This window comes from Cyprinus carpio, chromosome B9 (assembly GCF_018340385.1).
Source record: "Cyprinus carpio isolate SPL01 chromosome B9, ASM1834038v1, whole genome shotgun sequence".
In the NCBI taxonomy this organism is placed as follows: Eukaryota; Metazoa; Chordata; class Actinopteri; order Cypriniformes; family Cyprinidae; genus Cyprinus; species Cyprinus carpio.
The window spans coordinates 21,652,792-21,673,804 of record NC_056605.1 but is presented as its reverse complement, the minus strand read 5'-3'; the positions used below and the strand labels follow the sequence as shown (position 1 = coordinate 21,673,804).

At 38.0% G+C, this 21,013-nt stretch overlaps 1 protein-coding gene across 7 annotated transcripts in view; it reads right to left on the bottom strand.

The window, feature by feature from the left end:
* LOC109095461 (lysine (K)-specific demethylase 6A) overlaps window positions 1-21,013 on the bottom strand; it is a 47,442-nt gene that overhangs the window by 15,547 nt on the left and 10,882 nt on the right. For 4 of the 7 annotated variants that reach the window (XM_042731540.1, XM_042731542.1, XM_042731539.1 and 1 more), the window contains 8 exons: window positions 17,569-17,689; window positions 7,416-7,470; window positions 6,914-6,948; window positions 4,528-4,621; window positions 2,881-3,007; window positions 2,535-2,633; window positions 1,764-1,983; window positions 1,347-1,481 (listed from right to left, as the gene is read on the bottom strand). In XM_042731540.1, the coding sequence (XP_042587474.1) occupies window positions 1,347-1,481; window positions 1,764-1,983; window positions 2,535-2,633; window positions 2,881-3,007; window positions 4,528-4,621; window positions 6,914-6,948; window positions 7,416-7,470; window positions 17,569-17,689 (886 nt within the window). Of the gene's footprint in view, window positions 1-1,346; window positions 1,482-1,763; window positions 1,984-2,534; window positions 2,634-2,880; window positions 3,008-4,527; window positions 4,622-6,913; window positions 6,949-7,415; window positions 7,471-8,919; window positions 9,303-14,691; window positions 15,640-17,568; window positions 17,690-21,013 lie in introns of those variants that run through there. The other 3 variants (XM_042731545.1, XM_042731544.1, XM_042731543.1) reach the window with 3 other exon arrangements.

Here is a 21,013-nt window from a genome sequence, read left to right as displayed (position 1 = left end):
CTGTACTATTTAAACAAGCATGTATTTTAATTTTAAAGGGGTCATATGACGTTGCTAAAAAGAACATTATTTTGTGTATTCGGTGTAATGCAATGTGTTTATGTGGTTTAAGGTTAAAAAAAAACACATTTTCCACATACTGTACATTATTGTTGCTTCTCTATGCCCCGCCTTTCTGAAACGCGTAGATTTTTACAAAGTTCATCGTTCTGAAAAGTGAGTGACAAATGTTACACCCCTTAAAACTGTGATGCTGTGTGTCCCGGCGCGATGAGACAAACCCAATAAAGCCCATTACAAATGAGGCATTTGCTGCATCCAGTGGGGACATAATTACTGATTATAATGACTTGTACGGTCTTTTTACGCATTGTATATCACACTGCGTAAACATAAAACCATGTCTGCATTTGTGATCGGAGAAATGACGAACAACTAGCTATATAAGTTACTCTACACTACTCAAAACTCGCGTTTGAATCATCAGTGGCAAATCCTTTACATATGAAAACGTACTTACAGGCTGTGTGTCAGAAGCACAGACTGTCCTTGCAAAGTTGGAATTGCCCCACTTTATAGAAACAGACACTGCGATTGTAGGATACTCTCACAGGAAAGAGTCCTTGTCCTCCGCAAAATGCGCTGCACACATCTGAATATTTGGGTTGAACTGTTCCATAACAGTGTTGTAAATACAACTTAACCACTGATTTCTAGTTGTGTCTTCTTTTGGAAGGCCAAACAAAGTAGTTTCACTTTCACAACGAAACACACAGCGTCTCCACAACATGGTGCCGGCAGCTACAGGGAGAATAAAAGTTACGCCCTCTGTCTTTGCGTGAAGATTTGGGCAGCGTTATGCAAATCTTCCCACATCGTGACATAGACATGTGGGGGAGTGTTAGAATAAGCCGTTTTAGGTAGGCGTGACTGACTCTTAACTTTTATAAAATCTTTTTATATTTGAGATTTTAGTCTTTGCAACTTTAAAGATCTTCTTTATGCACCAATAGCTCGTAACACTCCAAAGAGAAAGGAAAAATTTAAATCGCATCATATGACCCCTTTAACTGCCTGACTCCGTTCATTGTACTTTCATTGTACAGTAGATACTTTATTGTAACTGCAACATTTAGTTAAAAATTAAATTAAGGGTCAAGTTTAAATTGTTTTCTGTAGTGAACAATCATGCCACTAACAGCGTCAAGCTCAACCTGTACTGAACCCAAAACATTTCTTTAAAATGTCACAATGTCCAAGCTACCACTAACAAATCATTTGAATGAGTCTAAACCATTAGATAGTGTAAGAGTTTCTACTGGCTTGTCTAGCTGATCTGTTCTCACCTGTTGTGTTGTGTTGAGCGCTCCCTGTCTGGAGGTGAGCTCTGCTGGGATTGGTAGGCTCCATGCCTCCTCAATACTAGGGAGCATTTTACTTTTACTTGGTAAACTACCTTGCTGAAGATTACACAACTGAGCCTAGAAAAAGATTGCGCAGAAAACATGTTCAGTGGCGGATTCAGCTAAGCTCGAGTCAATGCAATGGTGGTATGCATCAAATCACAGATGAAAATGACACTCATATCATCCTCAGTGTATAATATGTCAGACAAGGGGAGGTGATTCAACTCAAACAGGAAGGAACTCAAAAACGAACAATGTTCACAATCTTCCCGAAAGAAAAACACAATGATAGGCACATTAAAATGAAACATGTACACTTCCTCTCCTGATAACGTCATGCGCAAGCACTCTCTCTACCTGGAGGCATTTAATGCGAGCGGTTAAAGCTGGGATGTTACTGCAGGACTTGCTGCACGTGGCATTGATGTAGCACTTGATGGCATCCTGTGGCTGGTTGCAGGACTCGTAGAGTGTGCCCAGGTCCATCCAGGCGGCCGCATGGCTGTGGTCCAGTTGCACTGCACATATATATGCCTGCAGTGCATCCATCGGCTGGTTCTGCTGCTGATACAACACACTGGAGAAGCAAGCATAGCAGAGAGGAGTGGTTAAAAATGGAAAGCTTAATAAACAGACGGATCATAACTAGCTGCCACAGGTTAATCCATCAAGAAACAATTAATATCTTCCACATAAAATTTTGCCATGACAAACCATGGATGACAAACATTTCAAAATATTTTGTAACAACTATACAAATTTTCTGATTAGCTTTGCTGACATTTTGGGAGGTTCCTTGTGGTCTAATTAGGTAAAAAGGGTTTCCACAAATTGCGATAGGACGAAAGTTGTGTTTGTACATAGCTGCTTTCAGTGTTAAGATTGTGATAAGAAAGTGATTACACAACTCTGAGGTGAATGCTTTAGCTTAAATGTATTGAGCATTTCTGTCTCTCCCCTGAGAGCAATATAAACCAAGCCTGAGGCAACATCTGCCCCAAATTACCCTATTTACACCCAGCTACCAGAAAAACAAACAAGAATATCTCATTTTAATGTGCAAGAAATGCACATAAATAATAAATGGAACCAGCTTAACCTCACAAACAACAATCATTAAGAGCTTACCCAATTGAGCACCATGTATCTGCACTGGCCTCAGACTTATCAATAGACTGTCGGTAAGATATGAAGGCATCTTGGACCTTCCCAATACTTGAGTAGCACCTGCATAACAAGTGAAAACACATCAAATCTAGACACTTCCAGGCATACAAGTTGTAGAGCTTAAATATGAGAATTGTATTTAATGATTATGGATATGCTGGACACTTTCAGCAAATTACAGTGGATTCAAGATTTACACAAACTCAGTTTTGTAAAACAAAAATATAAGATACAAACAATTAAAAAAAAAATATATAATATACTTGGAAGAGGAATTTTATTTAAATCTGGTTACATTTTTGCTTACCTGCCCAAAAAATACCAAGACTGTCCCGAATTGGGGTCTGCTTCTAGGGACTTCTGCAGACATTGAATAGCATAGCTGTTCTTGTTGGCTTTATCTCCCAACTGTTCGACCGTGTGATGCATCCAGCCTGAGGCAGGGAAACATGAGGATTAAATAAGAAACTGCATTCTCAACAAAACAACTAGAACACTCTCTGCCACAACACTAAGCCATGGTGTGCACTGTGGAGACTGTTACACTGGTACTCGTAAAGGAAGCAAATGGTTCGCTCTTGTTATCTTCAGGGTAGGGTGGGGAGATGAGGTGGAGTAGGATCGGGGGGATGTGGTGGTTTCTACTACCACCACCAGCTTCAAAGGGTCTTAGCAGAGATGGCTCTGTCCAAACAGCCCTTCTCCTCTCCATTCCCAGCCAGCCAGAAGTTGTTAAGGAGAATGAGACAGACAAAGGCAGTGCAGACAAAGAACTTCCCCCATGTGGCCTGGCTTCTCCTATGCACTGATCCCAGCCGAGCTCTTAACACCTGTGGCAAGCGCCTGCACCCGGGACACGTTACTACAGCAACCAGACCATTGCTGACAACTGCAGGGGCAACGTGGCAATGGTTTTATGGTAGCTGTTTTTTTTTTTTTTTTGCACTTTCTTTTTGGACTAGCAAAAGAAAGAAATTGGTATGATGAAGAGTTGGGGTTTGAGGATTCACAACATGCAACTGTGCCAATTATTCAAATTATTGAATTACTTATTGATGCTCAGATTTCTAACCACACCACGGTATCCCAAAAGCAATCTGTACATTTATTATTAGCAATTGCATCTGGCAGAACTGTACACCCTAGAGAACTGAAAAATATCTTAGAAAACCTGGACTGTACATTTGGGGATGCTGTTATTGAGAATCCCACTAACATTATTTGGCGAGATGGCATGATGCAGTTACATTAGTGAGGACTGTCTGAAAGCTGAATGGATGAATTATGATGAACAATTACCTAATCTGAAAATTTCTGAAAAACTTAAAATATTCTCTCTTTACAATTTATTTCAAAATACACCTCAGTACACATCTGTGGAATTTGTGGCTGCAGAATTCCACAAACAGCTGTGCAGAATTCCAAAAATGTAAATGCCAGTTAACATTAACATCCCCACCCTCTTGCATGCTCTCTATTTTTCCACCTAACAAGATTGTAATATTTACCACAGTTTGCCACATACATTCCTTATTACCGCATTGAGAATGATCCAGATCATGTGTGCAAAATCTGTGCAGAAAGTTGCAGATTGCATTCTTTGACTAATCAAGACTGAAATCATACAGCAAACAATCATCTGCATAGGAAACCCACTATTTAAAATAAAGTCCGGTTTCCCACACATTTTAACCAATGAATTTTCATAACCTTTCCCAGCTGGTTGTGATTACTGGATGGATTAAGATCATTTTGTGAACACTGCACTGCAGTTGATGAAATATTTAATAGCTGAGCATAACTAGACATATCTGATGACAGAAATCAGGACTTTTCCATGACTTATTATTAACTTCCATGACTTTTCCAGGCATACAAATCACAAATTCTGATATTTCCAGGTTTTTTTAGACTGTGGGAAGCAGGAAAACAACCAAGTAAAACACACACTCACCTAATTGTTGGAGCGTAGTTGCCTTCACCTGTGCAGGGAGATTCTCTGTTTGTAACAGACTCTCATAAGCTTCCTTTGCGATACGGTATTTCTTCTGCAGACAGTCAGAGAAGGGGAGAGATGTTTTAACAGACAAAAGGGTCAGCACTTTTATGGCCCCTCTGGGTGGACACAAAGGGCCTCGTCAGACAGATCACAATGTACGGTCTCAAGAAGAGAGGAAACACACTGGACACTGACCAGGCCAGACGCAGGAGGAGACAGACAAACACACAGACGCAAGGGGAGGGTCAGTCCAGACCAGACTAGACCTAACATGTCAGACAGAGACATGCTCTGTATCAGTGTAACTTGAGAAGCCCTCTCAGAATAAGTGTTTGTTTTTCTTAGCGACCTTGACGCAGATCTTTGTTGGAGCCGATGGCTGACCATCATAGCTGACCAACCTGAGCAACACGACTCTAAACACACTTAAAAGCAATCTCATCTGTTGTGGTGGACAATAAAACTGACCTATTGTAAAACTTAGGCACTGGTTGGCTGATCAGTGCAGTCATCATTCCTTACAGCAAAGTTTTGTTTGTAAATTTATATGAGATTTAATACAATTGAATTAAATTTTAATCTAATATGAGGCAAGGTGGATAAGAACTATGTTTGTTGAAGAGAAAAGACTGAGTAAAAAGAGTCTTTCGCTCATCACAGAGACTAACTGAAGGTAAGTTAAAGCAAAACCAAGAGGGCAAGGTGGGGATCGGTTGGTTGAACAAACACAACGTCGAGGAGGCACCCCAGAAACAAATCCATCAATCAAGCGTGTATGTTTGTAAAATCAGTAAACTGTGAGCAAATGAAAACCCCAGGACCAACAGCACTGCCCTGTAACCTCTAGAGCCTGCTTCCTTAACAAACAGTCATTTAAAATGCTAATAGAACACAACAGTAGGGTTCTGGCAGTTTTTAAGATCACTTTAAATTTGGCAATTAAATATGAAGTACTACTGAAATTACAAGATTCACCCATCAGAAAAGTTGATGGTAGCATGAAACTGATGATCATGGTAAATAGCAGCTGCAGTTTCTGGGAGAACTTTGGGGAATTTTTTGGGGAAAAAAGTGTGAATGCTGTAAAACATCTAAAACTATTTAAAATGAATGGTTAATCAAAAATTACTTTATTGACCCTCATGTTGTACCTGCAAGACTTACTTTCTTCTGTTGAACACAAAACAATATGAAGAATGATGGTAGCCAAACAGTTGCTGGAAATCACTGACTTCCATAGCAAGGGGGGGGGGTTAAATAGGGATTAATAGTGGTTGCACGACTACTGATTTCTTCTAGTCGATTTCTTATTTTTTTTTTAAAAAATACTCGAGTTACTCGACTACTCGTGGTTCATGCTACTGTAAATGAAAAGACATGAAATAGTTCTTATCAATAAGTGTTGCCAAGTCTGCGGTTGTTTTTCATGTCTGCGGGTTGAAGCGACGCCAATACCAATAACGTGATATTTAGCCCCTAAAATGAGAATTTTACCAAGGCAACCATGCCAAAAAAACGTATATTTTAACCCCGGGATGCAATTTTTATCGGGGATCCTCCTGGAAACGCGATTGGGCTAGTTTTGGACTAGTTTTGAGAAGCAACTGGGCAGGATTTGTTGTGAAAACCAGGCAACCCTGATCTGAACGCACGTGCTGGAGATATACTACTAATTACAGGAGCGTCTTTACTGATGAGATGCACATGAAAATCGTATTCGATTTTTTGCACAGCCCTAATTGGTTGATAGCAAATTTCAAATATTAAATGGAATGATAAAATAACGTTATTAACCGGTAAATGGCCATTTCAAATTTTTGATTCTGTTCGGAACTATAAAATTTGATTTCGTTTCTGTTTCTGCTTCTATTCCTGTCAAAATTTCATTCGTTTCCGTTCCTTGAACCGGTTCAGAGCCCTGGTGTTCACTGCTGTGTGTGTGTGTGTGCACTTTGGATGGGTTAAATGCAAAGCACAAATTCTGAGTACGGGTCACCATACTTGGTTGTATGTCACGTCACTTCATACTTTCCTGGAACTTAACACTGTTATTTATTTGGCAGTCTATGAGACCGTCTCAAGCCTACCGGTTTTCATCCAAAATATCTTAAATTGTGTTCAGAAGAAAAACAAAGCTTTTAAGGGTTTGGAACGACATGGGGGTAAGTGAATAATGACAAAATTTTATTTTGCAGTGGAGTATCCCTTTAAGAACCAAGGTCTGTGTAAAAGCAAGTCACTGTTGGTGTCTATATTATCCAGAACATCATACCCTAAAACATGAGTATCAGCGAAACACTGCATATTCTGATAAAACGTTACAAAAAAGGGGAACACTCACCTGAATTTCATATACATGAGCGATGTGGAACTGAACTGTAGGGACAAAAAGAGGAACTGATCAATACAGGAAATCCTATTCTAATGGAAACACTGCATTCAAATCTGATATCAGGCCGAATATTAAACCAGCCTTCTTTGTCTTCACTGTTTCAGCTTGAGCGTTAATAAGCTTATGGGTGTACAGTCATCGGGAAGGAAGAATATTAGCTTGCCCTTTGTGCACTTCAAGCATGTCATTACTGCCCGCATGCAAGGCAACACAAGGCTGAATCCAGTCATGCAGTTTCCCTGGCAACTGCAGTCTCAGGCAGGATGGAAATGTTAAGAGGAAAAATCTAATTGAGGAAATACTCCTTTTTCCTATAAAAACCTCTCTCAAGGAGATAACAAACATCACTGTTCACGGCTAAAAAAAAAAAAAACGTGCATAATGTGACTGAATGCAGTTTCCTAATAAAAAGATATGTAATTAAAATGAACAACCATTGGAGGGTACTTACTTTCAGCTTTTGACAAAGTGCAGGGTGTGGAGTCAATCAATGCCAGCTGAAAATGCTGCAAGACAAGGTGAAGTTTGATTAGACCTGATATAGTTAATAACAAAAACTGGCAATTTTTTTTTGTCTAAATTGTCATTCTGAAATTAGACCTGCCCAAATGATTTTGGCAACAAATAACTATCCCAACATAATCATCCATCTAAATAAATTGGCTACAGCAAAAGCACCATTTCTTCTCCAACCAATGCATATGTCCAAACATAAATCTGCTTCCTCTAATAATATGCAACGAGCCATATGGGACTAATAACACATAATTCCATTGTTACAATGCCATTAAAAACAGATTCAACTAAATTCTAAACTATATCATAATAAAATGTAATTATGAAATGGAGACAAATTTAGGAAATGCTTCGATCACTGTTTTCCCAAAACAACCTCAACCACAATTCCATTCATCAAACTATCGCATGACTCCACATGTTGAGACACTGATCACTGGACATTTGGATGTTGGCCAAAGACTTATGAACCCCAGCTGTGTTAAATAACAGCATTTTTTTACCATTCAGAAAACGTGCAAGTACTATGCATTCACCAGTGGCCAAGGTCCTATTCATTTTTATGAGTGAATCTAATGAAGCCTGTCATATTTCTGTAGGCTATGATATAATGTTATGCAATAATGGACAAAACAATCATGCAGCCATTAATTCATTTCAATCATGATCCAGTCAAATCAAATCAATCACTTAAACTTAGAAAGACAAATTAAGTAAAACAGAAAAAAGCAATTCTTCCTTCATTTATTCCTTCTGTAATTGCCATTAGTGAATATGTCTACACGTATATAGCTACTAAATGATTCTGACTTGAGAGATGAAACACAGCAAGGTCATGAGGATGGGATCCTGCAGTCAGACACAGCTAGTATCGTACATTATCTTGTGTGCAGGGCATAGAAACACACTCTTTGAGCAGCATGATCACAAGACTAATCACAAACCTTTTAACAACCCCAGACATAAAGAACCACCAACTGCACAAGTTACCAGGAAACCAGCCCAAAAGCAAAGCCTTTAATAAAGCACTGAACCTTACCCAGCACAGAGGTACCTAGAGGAAACCCATCTACTTGCATAGCTACAAATGAGGAACATGGCCATGCATTACAATGTACTGATGACCAGCGTACAGAACTCAAAAGGTACGACTTTCAATATAATACCATCTCTGGAGTCAAATCAACAGACAATACTCAAAATGGATACCAAATTCACATAATTTATAATAATGGAAATATGAAATGGTGTGCAACCAAGAGTTAATTCTGCCATGAACTTGCATTAAAAGTCAAACATTTAACAATCTCAGCACTTCTATGCCAACAAATCATTACTACCTTCTGTCAAAAAAACAAAACGAAAAAAAAAACACACAAACGCACATCTATCTGCTTCATACATATATCCTCCAACAAACAGAAAAATGGATTACTGACCACAGAAAACGCTTTGTGCTGAGCTGATCACCACTGACCAACCTCTTCCTGCTCGCTCTCTATAGCTCTCGACTGGCAAGTAGATAATGCAGCAGGATTACCAGTGTGTCTCTCTCTCTAATACTGATTACTATTCAAGAGAGAGCAGCGGCAGCAGCAGCAGCAGCTGAGAGATGACACGCTGCTCTCTCCATACCTCCAGGCATTTTTCATCACTCACACAACATACGGCTGCCGTAAGCTTTCGCTCTCTCGCTCTCTGCAGGAAATCGGGACAGAGGGACAGGAGAGAAGAGGGGAAAAACAAGATGAGAAAAGCAGGAGGCGGCAGGCTTTTCAGTGCATCATATCAGCAGGCAATACAACAGTTCTAATAATGGAACCAACACACTTTGAAGAAGCGTTTCTAAATAAAAATAAAAAAAATAAAAAAAAAGCTAGATGGAGCATAATAGAAAGCAACACAGCTGCCAAAAGACACATTTTTGAGCCATTTTTAACTCAAGATAGCATCTTTACAGCTAAATAACTGCAACCTATCCCACAGTGCCCTACACTAGACTTACAGTTTTTAAAAACATATACATCTAGACACAAATACACAATTTCAAATACATAGGCTACTTGTTAAAAAACTGGGGTTAGAAAGTTTTGGGTGCATAAGGAAACATTAAATGATCAAAGAGTGCATTAATTTAATCACAAATGAGAGTAAAAACATTTGTTCGGCAAATTTTGGGATCGGCAAAGGACCTTGAGACGGGAATCAAACTTGGGTCGCCGTGAGCGGAGTTGTACTGTATGTTGGCACACTAACCACAAGGCCATTGGCCAAAGAATTCTTAAAGAAAACGTTTCTTAATTTCCATAAAAAAATAACAATCAGCAAAACTGTTATCATGATAAAAGACTCTTGATGTTTCTTGAATGATTTCTCAAGGATCATGTGACACTGAAGGCAGTAATGGCTGCTGAAAATAACCATTGAAGGAATAAATTACACCTTAAAAAAATATTAACAGGGTCATCGGATTAGGGCTGGGCGATATGTCAAAAACATCTTATCGATAATCGCCTTAAAAAAAATATCGCGATATCCGATAATATTGTCTACCTAAGTCCCACCTCCACCACACCCCTCCCCCTCCAAAACAACAAATGTGGCAATAATTAATTTGGTCTTAATTATTGCCACATTAAAGTTTGGTTTTAGTTTTCTTAGTTTGTGCTTAAACTAACAGAAAACATTAGCTTTGCTGTTATGTTGGTGTTGTTGATAATTTTCACTCTGTTCTTATCAAATTTGTGTTTGAAAATCATTTTGTGAGGAATACTGTTGAGGAAAAATAATAAAACCCAATTTTAAGTTCATCATGGTAAAGTTGGACATTCTGGCGGTGATTGCAAGAATGATAAATGCATGTTGATGCCATATAGTAATGTCTTGAATAAAATATGCTTATTTTCCAATGTTTCTCTTTCTTTTTGGCATTATTGCATGTGTAGACATTTCATGATGGTAAGTTTAATTTTCTTGATTATAACAATTGTAGCGTTGTTTTTAAACTTGTAGCCCGTTTTTAACTAAATAAAAATAACTACTTTATTTAGAAGTGGGGTAATTTAAATAAAAATTTTGTATTTTAAGTTTTATAATTTTTATTTTATGAATCAAAATACAATGGCCACAATATAATAGTCAATGCTGGGCTGCCGAAACTCCGAATGCATGCATGGTGAGGGGCGAGCTGAGATATAGGCTAGGCCCATAACAATGTCTTCATCCATTTGCAACAAAACTTTATAGTGCTATATCTTAGCTTAATTAAACAATTATACTGTATACACTTTTTAAAAAAATCTGTAAAAAAATAGGGTACTATGTGCGCTGTATATATATAAGCTTTGAAGGAATTTGCATATTTTAATTATAACTGTCATGTTTGTGGTTTTTCATTATACAGTCTGTTTAAATAAGTATTCAGAAACACATGCAGTGCTACTATTTGTCTTTTTTCTGTTTAACTTTTATTAAACTGCAGATCAAAATATAATAGGCCTATATCCTAAATAAGGATAAATGATATTGGAACGCATCTCCAAAATAATTGCATACACAGATGCACGTTGCCATTACAGTAGTCAGCGCCGAACAACAGGCAAATAAGATATAAACTGAGGTTACAAAAATGATTCAGTCAAGATTATTGAGGGATTTTCTTTTCTTTTGTTCTTTGATTAACATTAATGGCTGCTGTCAAAGCATGGATCCAATACACCCTTGTTTTCTTTCTCAATTCTTTACGTTCACTCAAGACAATACTGATTGTATTTATGGGATATTTTGATATAATTCTGTGTGTATTTGTTTATTCAAATGTGAAAGAATGCAAGAAAGAGAACCAAGTCCAGTGTTCATGTATAGAGGCGGCTTTTGTGCATGCGCTTTTTGTGTGTGTGTTCCGCAGCACAGAAAACAGTGCGCAAGTGCAGAAGTGAGTTCTATTTCATCTTCTTGCAGTTGAAATCACAATAAATGCAAATACAGGAATCGAGAAGCAGAATCAAAATTTAATTTTATAACAAGTAATTTGATTCCTGACCTTACGAATCTGATCTGATTTCCAAAATTGGAATAGCTTTTCGATTCCCAACCCTCCTACTACATTTTTTCATTCTTGCATGCAAAAAGACATGTATGGTGACTATGGGGCTATGTAAAATATTTTTTTGCAACTTACTAGGTTTATCATTTGTAATTTTTTTCCCCGATAATGTCGATAATCTACTATTACCTGACTGTCGTTTACTCCCGGCATCTGAAATGCACCCCAGATCTACCTAAATGCATCTATGTTTGCGTGAATCATTCGTGATTCAGCTTCACCTACAGAAGTAGTGAGTAGACATTTTTTTTTTTATGAATCTCTGCAAATCACCGTTCCTAGTAACGTGCTAGTCAGCAAGTTAAACAATGAATGTAAAGTTTACCATCTCTCAGAGAGCAGAGAGAGGGTGAGCAGAGATCATTTGCATTTAAAGTGACATGCATGAAAACGGCTGGCTTTGACAAGGTAAAAAGGTTGTTTTACACTACCATTGAGAAATATTTGAGAAGTATTTGAGAATATTTAATAAATATATGAGAGGTATGTTATAGACTTTTCATTAAGACCCTTAAGAATCATATCAACTTGTGGAAAATGGGCAACCGATAGCACCTTTAAAATAGAAAACAATCATTTTAATTTGTAAAAAGATTACACAATATTACTTTACATATATTTTATTTTGATCAAAATGTATTCTTGGTGAGTATAAGAGACTTCTTTCTAAAAACAAATACATAATAAAAATTGACACCAAACATTTGAACAGTAGTGAATACCACAGTTTTTATATGGATAATGGACATAATAGTACAGCTTCTATCAGCTGGAAAGGTGGAAATCTTAAAAATAAATAAATATATTTTTTTCCCTTGTTTAGTCAGTCAATGTGCATACTTTAGCTGAGTGAATGGAATACCAAACTATCAAAAAGAAGATTAGCTCTTAACTAGAAATTCTTACAGTGGCCATACACAGTGTTACAAGTTCTTCCCAGTGAAATCTACCAATTTAAAAAACAAACGGCTTGCATAGTCGATATAAAAAAACTGAGAATTCTGAAAAAACAGAGCTGTTAATTATAGGACCTAAAAACTCTCCATGTAATAACCTAGAACGCTGTCTAAGACTTGATGGCTGCTCTGTCAATTCTTCGTCATCAGTTAGGAACCTAGGTGTGCTATTTGATAGTAATCTTTCCTTAGAAAGCCACGTTTCTAGCATTTGTAAAACTGCATTTCTACATCTCAAAAATATATCTAAATTACGACCTATGCTCTCAATGTCAAATGCAGAAATGTTAATCCATGCATTTATGACCTCAAGGTTAGATTATTGTAATGCTTTATTGGGTGGTTGTTCTGCACGCTTAATAAACAAACTCCAGCTAGTCCAAAATGCAGCAGCTAGAGTTCTTACTAGATCCTGGAAGTATGACCATATTAGCCCGGTTCTGTCAAAACTGCACTGGCTCCCTATCAAACATCAAAAATCTTGCTAATTACTTATAAAGCCCTGAATGTTTTAGCACCTCAGCATTTGAACAAGCTCTTGTTACATTATAGTCCTCCACGTCCGCTGTGTTCTCAAAACTTTGGCAAATTGATAATACCTACAATATCAAAGTCGATTTTGTTACATTGTTGTTTTTCATGTTTGGTGCGTTATTTCTGGAATAACCTACCTAACATTGTTCGTAAGGCAGACACACTCTTGCAGTTTAAATCTAAATTAAAGACCCATCTCTTTAACCTGGCTTACACATACAGTAACACACTAATACGCTTCTAATATCCAAATCCGTTAAAGGATTTTTAGGCTGCATTAATTAGGTAAACTGGAACCGGGAACACTTCCCATAACACCCGATGTACTTGCTACATCGTTAGAAGAATGGCATCTTCGCTAATATTAGTCTGTTTCTCTCTTATTCTGAGGTGACCGTAGCCACCAGATCCAGTCTGTATCCAAGTAAGAGGGTCACTGCAGTCTCCCGGATCCAGTACGTATCCAGCACAGATGGTGGATCAGCACCTAGAAAGGACCTCTACAGCCCTGAATGTCAGCGGAGACCAGGACAACTAGATGAGCCCCAGATACAGATCCCCTGTAAAGACTTTGTCTCAGATGACCACTGGGACAAGACCACAGGAAACAGATGATTCTTCTGCACAATCTGTCTTTGTTGCAGCCTGGAATTGAACTGCTGTTTTCATCTGGCCAGAGGAGAACAGGCCCCCCAACTAAGCCTGGTTTCTCCCAAGGTTTTCTCTCCATTCTGTCACCGATGGAGTTTTGGTTCCTTGACGCTGTCGCCTCTGGCTTGCTTAGTTGGGGACACTTCATTTTGCAGCGATATCGTTAACTTGATTGCAAATGATTCCACAGTAACTATTAAAACTGAACTGAGCTGCATGATGATCACTGAATTCAATGATGAACTGCCTTTAACTGTCATTTTGCATTACTGACACACTGTTTTCCTAATTAATATTGTTCAGTTGCTTTGACACAATCGGTTTTGCTTAAAGCGCTAAATAAATAAAGGTGACTTGACTCCCCATTGGTATTTCTACAACAGATTGGTCACCTTTCCATTATGCTGTAGCTGCAGTAACAATTTCAGTCAGTCCTCATGAATAAGGTCAGTATGCTATGCAACTAGGGATAAACAAATTTAGAAAACACTCAGGCTTATGATTATATTTATGCTATGGCTGATATTATTTATAGTTGACTGATTTATGGCTAATATACAGGGTATGCTTTTGTAATAAGTAAATATTAAGCTTAATATCAACTGGTATTAGTTAATAGCCTATTGAAAAACACACTAAAACCAAAACACAGGTATATCACATATCTCTAAATGCAACTATAATTGAGCAAAACAAATAAAATCACAAAAATGACTATGCATAAATATAATACACAGATTCAAATACACACCACAATCCTGAACGGAGATCAAAATTTTAAATGCAGATAGCAGAGTATAAATGTATCAGTCTATATGTCAATGCAATGTCAGAAAGGATGACACTGCAAACAAAGCATGGTGTTTTTGCAACATTTATGACATGTAACGCTACAGATACATTGTTTCAGAATGCAGATATAATAGCAAGATCACCTCCTGTTGACTCCTATGGCAGACACTTACCAGAGGGTTATGTTCGAGGACTGCAGGGTTGTATGGGAAAGATTCACAGAATGCAGGGAGAGTAAAGAGAGCACTGCTGCCTGCCCTCAGAGTTGCTGCTTTGTTCCCGTAAGTGGGACACACAGGGAGCCGGTGAGCATTCAGCTGGCTGCCAACCAGCCCCTGCCACCACTTCCCCAAAGAAGAGAGAGGACGTGCTGCACGTGCAGTTCTCGCGACTTATTAGCACTCACTCGCTCGGGCTCACAATAAACCGAAGAGTTTTAGGTGGTTGAGGATGTCGAAAGCACTGCATTCACACACATTCAGAGTCTGCAGTTTCATAAGAACCACCCACTCAGGACTGACTGACAAGTAAAAACCATTCATAGCCTATTTTATGTAGTTTATACAGCTATGCATCTGTACAGCTGAGGATCTGCTCCCATAAACATCATGAACGTAAAATCAGTAAGCACACCGGTGCTTAAGACCATTGAGTGGGATCAAGAAGAGATGAGGAGAGGTTTGGAACAAGGGAAACATTTTCGAAAAGAGGAGGAAGTCAATAAGCTTAAAAATCAAATTCTCTGCACAGAGGTGGTCTTTCCTTTAGCCCAGATGGCTACTCAGCATGCACACACTCACATTAGAAGAGCATGTAGAGATGCTAAAAATCACAGTCTCCCTTGCCCTCAATGGCCTCAACAATAGGAGAGAGATTCATAAAAGGACAGTAAAGTTGATAAAAAAAAAACACTTGAAAAGCAATAAAATATAAGCAAGTAAAAAGACTATAGGGCCTTTCGCACCGCTTTAGTTTCAGAACTAAGAGTACAGTACTAAAGTACTGGGACGATTTTGCGCAAACTGTTTCTACTAGTACGCGTGTACTAGGACGTGACGTAAGCCGGTCAACAGCGATGTCATTTGTGCGCGGCGTTCAGCAATGAAAACAAAGAACAACAACGTTAACAACAGGAAGATGGAGGACGCTGTGATCGGAGCTGTTTTTTGTTGTGTCTCACAGGTTTCACAATAATGGACATGGAATGTCGATGTATACGTAAAGCGATTGAAAGAACGAAAAGGAGGACTAAGAGTCTCCAATGACAACTGGCAGTGTTACATTTGCTACAAGTGCCTGCACTTCAGCGTCCGTATATTTATCGCTGTTCGTCATACTTGCAAAATACGTTGACACAATGTTTACAGTATGTTACACGTCTATTAACGTCACGGGTAGTACCAGTTTTGCTTGTTAGACCCTGCTCCAGAGTAGGAGCTAATTTGGTTCTCGAAAAAAGCAGTCCGATACTAAAAATCGCACCCAGTTCCTGCCATGCGAAAACACCCAAAAGTGGGTAGTTCCACAATTAGTTCTGGTACTATGAAAAGGTTCCTGCGGTGCGAAAGGCCCTCATACCAGTGCATTTACTGACAACACTGTAAAGCTGAACAAAATCACTTGATGGAAGTCAAGAATCACTGCTGATTCACTGACCTACAAAACAGTTACCGTTTGCCAAAAACAGCCTGCAGCACTGTAATACCTGACCAGAGTAGAAGCCAAGAGTCTGGAGGAACTAATTATAAGCCTGCTAATCAACCTACTACAAACAAACAAAAAACACATTTCTACAATATTGAAATGCACAAATAAATGTTAAATGAATACACTGATCGACAAGCTAAAATAAACGTAGCATCATGGCATGTTAACAATTACAAAGAAATCAGATCAACTTGTTCCTTAGTTTGTAAAAAAACTAAGGCCTTTAAGTTTGAAGTTATATTTAACCTTTCAACTGCTGTCACGAACATGTAAAGCCTATAAACGCAAACATTTGCATTATAAGTAGGGCTGCACGATTAATCAAAATTAAACCACAATTATTATTAATGTGTATTTTTCAGATAAGCACGGTTCTGTGATCAGTAGTAAATCGGCCAGAGAGCGCTCTCACGCTGAAACTCCAAATATGCCCCGAAGAAGAAATTACTACACACTTATTAAATGTGGTGCTTTTCAATAACGCACGTGCTTTCAGATGGAACAGGATTTACTAAACAAAGCCATAGTTCACTGAGAAGCTAGGCAAACGATTTCATTATCGCACAATGATTTCTTCGATTTTTTTATTGCATGATTGTATCGTCTGCGATTATGAATACGATTTTGCGTAGCTTGTCAGTGAACTACAGCTCTGTGTAGTAAATGCTGCGCCATCTGAAAGCACGTGATGGAGATTTACTACTAATCACAGTACTGGCTTTACTAAAAAGATGTGCATGACAAACGCATTCGATTAATCCTCCAGCCCTAATTATAAGTATTACCACTCTTTGCATAACAGAAAAAACATCTGCCCACAGAAATGACACCTGTAATGTATAACCAAGTTAATCTACAGGTATCATATTGCTAAAAAGGCAAACTGTAAAAGGTGTACTTCAAATAAGACATATAATGTGGCCTGCTGTTTCAAAGGGAAAACTTCTCCAATACTATCCTTGACCAATCACCTGATGACAATGCCATCAGTCTGAACTAAACTACTGACACCAGCATCAAAATATTTAATAATAAACACATAAATTTCAAAAGGGTCCTCGTACCACTGGTGCTTGGGCCCTAAAACACATTCAGAAGGCCAGTGTCTTGTATTAAGGCATATTTAACCAACATTTAAGCTTGTTAGTAAATACATTAGAGCATGCAGCTACTGTAACTCCAACAGTAGAGAATGGGACTAGCAATGCCAAGGTTTTTAGTTCAAGAGATTGATCCCCAGGAATTCAAAAATGTAATTCTAGAATGCAATGCTAGGCACATGCCAAAAGCATAAATGTTTAAATGTAATGTAGAGAAGGAGACTTAGCTATTAAAAGACATACCTTGAGGCTCGACTCGTAGTCTGTGTTGACTTTAAACATCAGGCCGAGTCGCAGATGGATCTCCTTGGCTTTTGAGAAACTAGGGTCAATGTAAAGCACCTCCTGAAATGCTTTAATCGCCCTGTGGAAGAACAGAAACAACAAAAAATCTTAAGGAAGAGACATACTCATTTATAGATACAATATCATTATTAATGAATTAATAATATAATTCATCAAAAAAAAAAATCTCTGAAATTAAAATTTGGGAAATGAGTCATTTGAAGCAACAAATAGTAAAATTGCTTTGCACATGTGCTGCAAAAGGAAAAGCAGAAGCATTATTGCAATGGAAATACTAATGAAACTCGTGCTGCATGGTTGACTCCGTTGTAACCCATCTATTTATATTACATATATGCATGACATTCAAATTTATACCAGATAACAGAGGGCCACACACACAGTGGACTATTACACTTGATCTCCACCTCTGACAGAGATTGCAACACGTGGTCAGCTCAGAGCAGTGGGTTTTGCTTGCTTATACAATGTTCGCTCAGACAAACAGAGGGTGTTTTTGCTGAGCCACGGCCCACTGAACTCAATGACTCCGATCCCCCTCCTCTCCCCTCCCTTCCAAACAGTCTTTTCTGCTCTCTCTGCAGAGCATTGCAGTGTGTGAGAGCTCTGCATGACAGAACGTAAAGCTTTAGCATCATTTCTTCATTCCCTGTAAATCACATTACTCTCACAAGAGCGAACGCTATATGACACTACATAAAAGGAAATTGAAAAGATCAATAAATACACAAATGTTCATTAGATCAATTAACATGGTGACTGGCATTATAATTAATTTTTTATTATGAATTTTGGGGGGAAACCCAAAAGATAGTGGCCACGAATTTTGAGTTTGTTCTTACGACTTAATTTGTTCCCTCATTTTAGTTAAATCAAAGGTTAACAAGGGAACAAATGAACGAAACATGAACAGTAGCCACAAACTAATTATCGTAGTAATGAATTAACAAGCTGATTGAATGAATTATTAATTTTTAATATCTATTTTTTCAGCAGGACACAGGAGTATTTCAAATGTGCCAGTATTCAGTTTCTCTTTCCCCGCAGCTCAACATTCAATATAAATGCCTCACTCGTGCTGAAAATATTATTTGCTTTTCTGCCCATATACAAATGGTATGTGAGTTTCTGTGGAATATTAGGAGAAAACATTAAGATAGAGACAAGAGATGGGCTCCAACCTGTTCCCAATATTTGATGTTTAAGGATTTTGTATTGTTTCTATTTTAATGTACGTTTAAATTTAGATCACATTAAAAGCATAATTTGTATATTGTGAATTATTTGCACAGAAGATCCAGCCCCATCACAGCCAGTCACAGCCCTAATGACTTGCTTGCTTCGGTGTCTGCTGCATGTGTTTTGCGCATAAGCCACACGTACCCCCAAAACCTTGCTTAATCGACCATCAATTAAATTATCAACAACAATTAATCTATTGTCGATTCGTTACCGTTCCTAATCTCCATAGACCCAATGCTGGTTAAGTTTTATTTCCATTTGTAAATATTCATGATACTGCATCAACATCCCTCAATCACTTGTTCTTCCAGTACCACTTACACAACACAAACCAAAAATCTAGGCAAGACAGGACAACTGATTTGCTAAAAGGACTGGAAGCCAGTAAACTAAATATCATTATTTATATGTAGTCCAAAACCCATGTCACAACCAACCTAGCATGTAACCACATGGCTAATCAAAAAACAGCTGCTTTCTCTATTTCAAGACTCCACAATTAGAAAACAGAAAGGCAAAAAAAGATTATGTTAACCAGAAAATTTATGATTATAAACATAATCTGGCTAGATTATTTTATAGTATGGAAAATCAATACATAACTGCCTGGTTATAGGCTACATCTCTTTGTCTCTCAACCTTGCTGGCTTTGAAGATCTCTGAATTACAACGATTAGCAAATGAGTGAGCAAGAATAAAAGAGAGAACGAGAGAGAGAAAATGGGAAGCAGCTCATCTCAGTTTCCTGCTCGGCAACTAAAAGGCCCAGGAAGATAACCTCATTTACTTGCAAGCAAGAATCCATGACTGGGTCACATGCTCAGAATTTTCTGGACTTAGATCATTAATTTCAATGTGCAGAAACTTTAGAGTATCGGCCGATACTCTTTTTGATTTTTTTTTTTTAAATCAACGTTGAATTTCAAATTTTGTGTGTTAAACACAATCTACTAAATATAGACAACTTCATTCGAATGAAAATTAACAAATGAAAAAACACAATCAATCTATGACAAAACTACTGTTACAAACTAGGTTAGTGGATAATTTAGCAGCAAAATTTTTTCTAGAAAAATCATGAGTGCACAATTTTATAAAATCTAAACATTTAGTGAAATAACGAATAAGCGAATAAATGTTTGACTAAATCTGGTAAAATGTTACACACTGCTCTTTGTATTGTTGTAAAATAAATTAATGAAAACAAATAAATGTATTTATATATAAATATATAGCATAAAATTAAAAGATGTATATTTTTTATTTTACTGTCCTATCATAGGTCTCGTCTGACTGATACCCAATCTGGCAGAAAATGCCAGTATCGGAGCCGATACAATATCGGATTGATGCATCCCTAGTTACGATCAACAGGATTACTTGACCTACAGGACAAAAACATGACAATGTTGTTTAGACTTTCAATGAGTAATTGAGTCAAGGACCTGAAAGCTACACGTGACCTAGTCTCAGCCTCAGACGTCACACCCACGGACCGATGGCTAAACGTCTGATGCATATGGGACACAAAAGTGGAAACACTTCAGGAGTGTCGAAGTCGTCATCCGATTGGTTGAATTCTACAGGATTTCCGGGAGACGTGTGTCACATTCTTTAACGTTCTGCATGGAAACACAGATACTGTGGCACCAAACCCCCTCACTAAAGAAGAAAGCCACAGTGTTCACAACTGTGACGATGAGTGCTTTATCAGTATCAGCTAAACACTGGAGTTTCAAAAGTATGTGAAATATTTAAAGTTCGCGGCACAGAATCTTTAAAATACGTCTGAGAGTTTTACATAACGGTCTGTTATTGTGGCAACATTTCCACGCCCCAAAACGTGACGCAAAGCTAAACAAACTGTGATTGGTTGTTTGAAATGTCGGTTAAACAGCCTCATGAGCGGGCCTTGACCAATGAAAGCTGCCATGAATTCCAGACCTTCAGCTGTCAGTCTGAAGGTCTGGCTACGAGAGACTACATGCGACCAAAAAACACAACTGAACATAATGCTCCAGGTTCAAAAATAGTTATGGTGTGTGCAAAGCAAAATTAATATTTGTATTGTGTTGTTGCTCTAAATTACTCACAGAATGATTTTCATGTCACCCGTGTAAATAAAAATATTGCATAATGC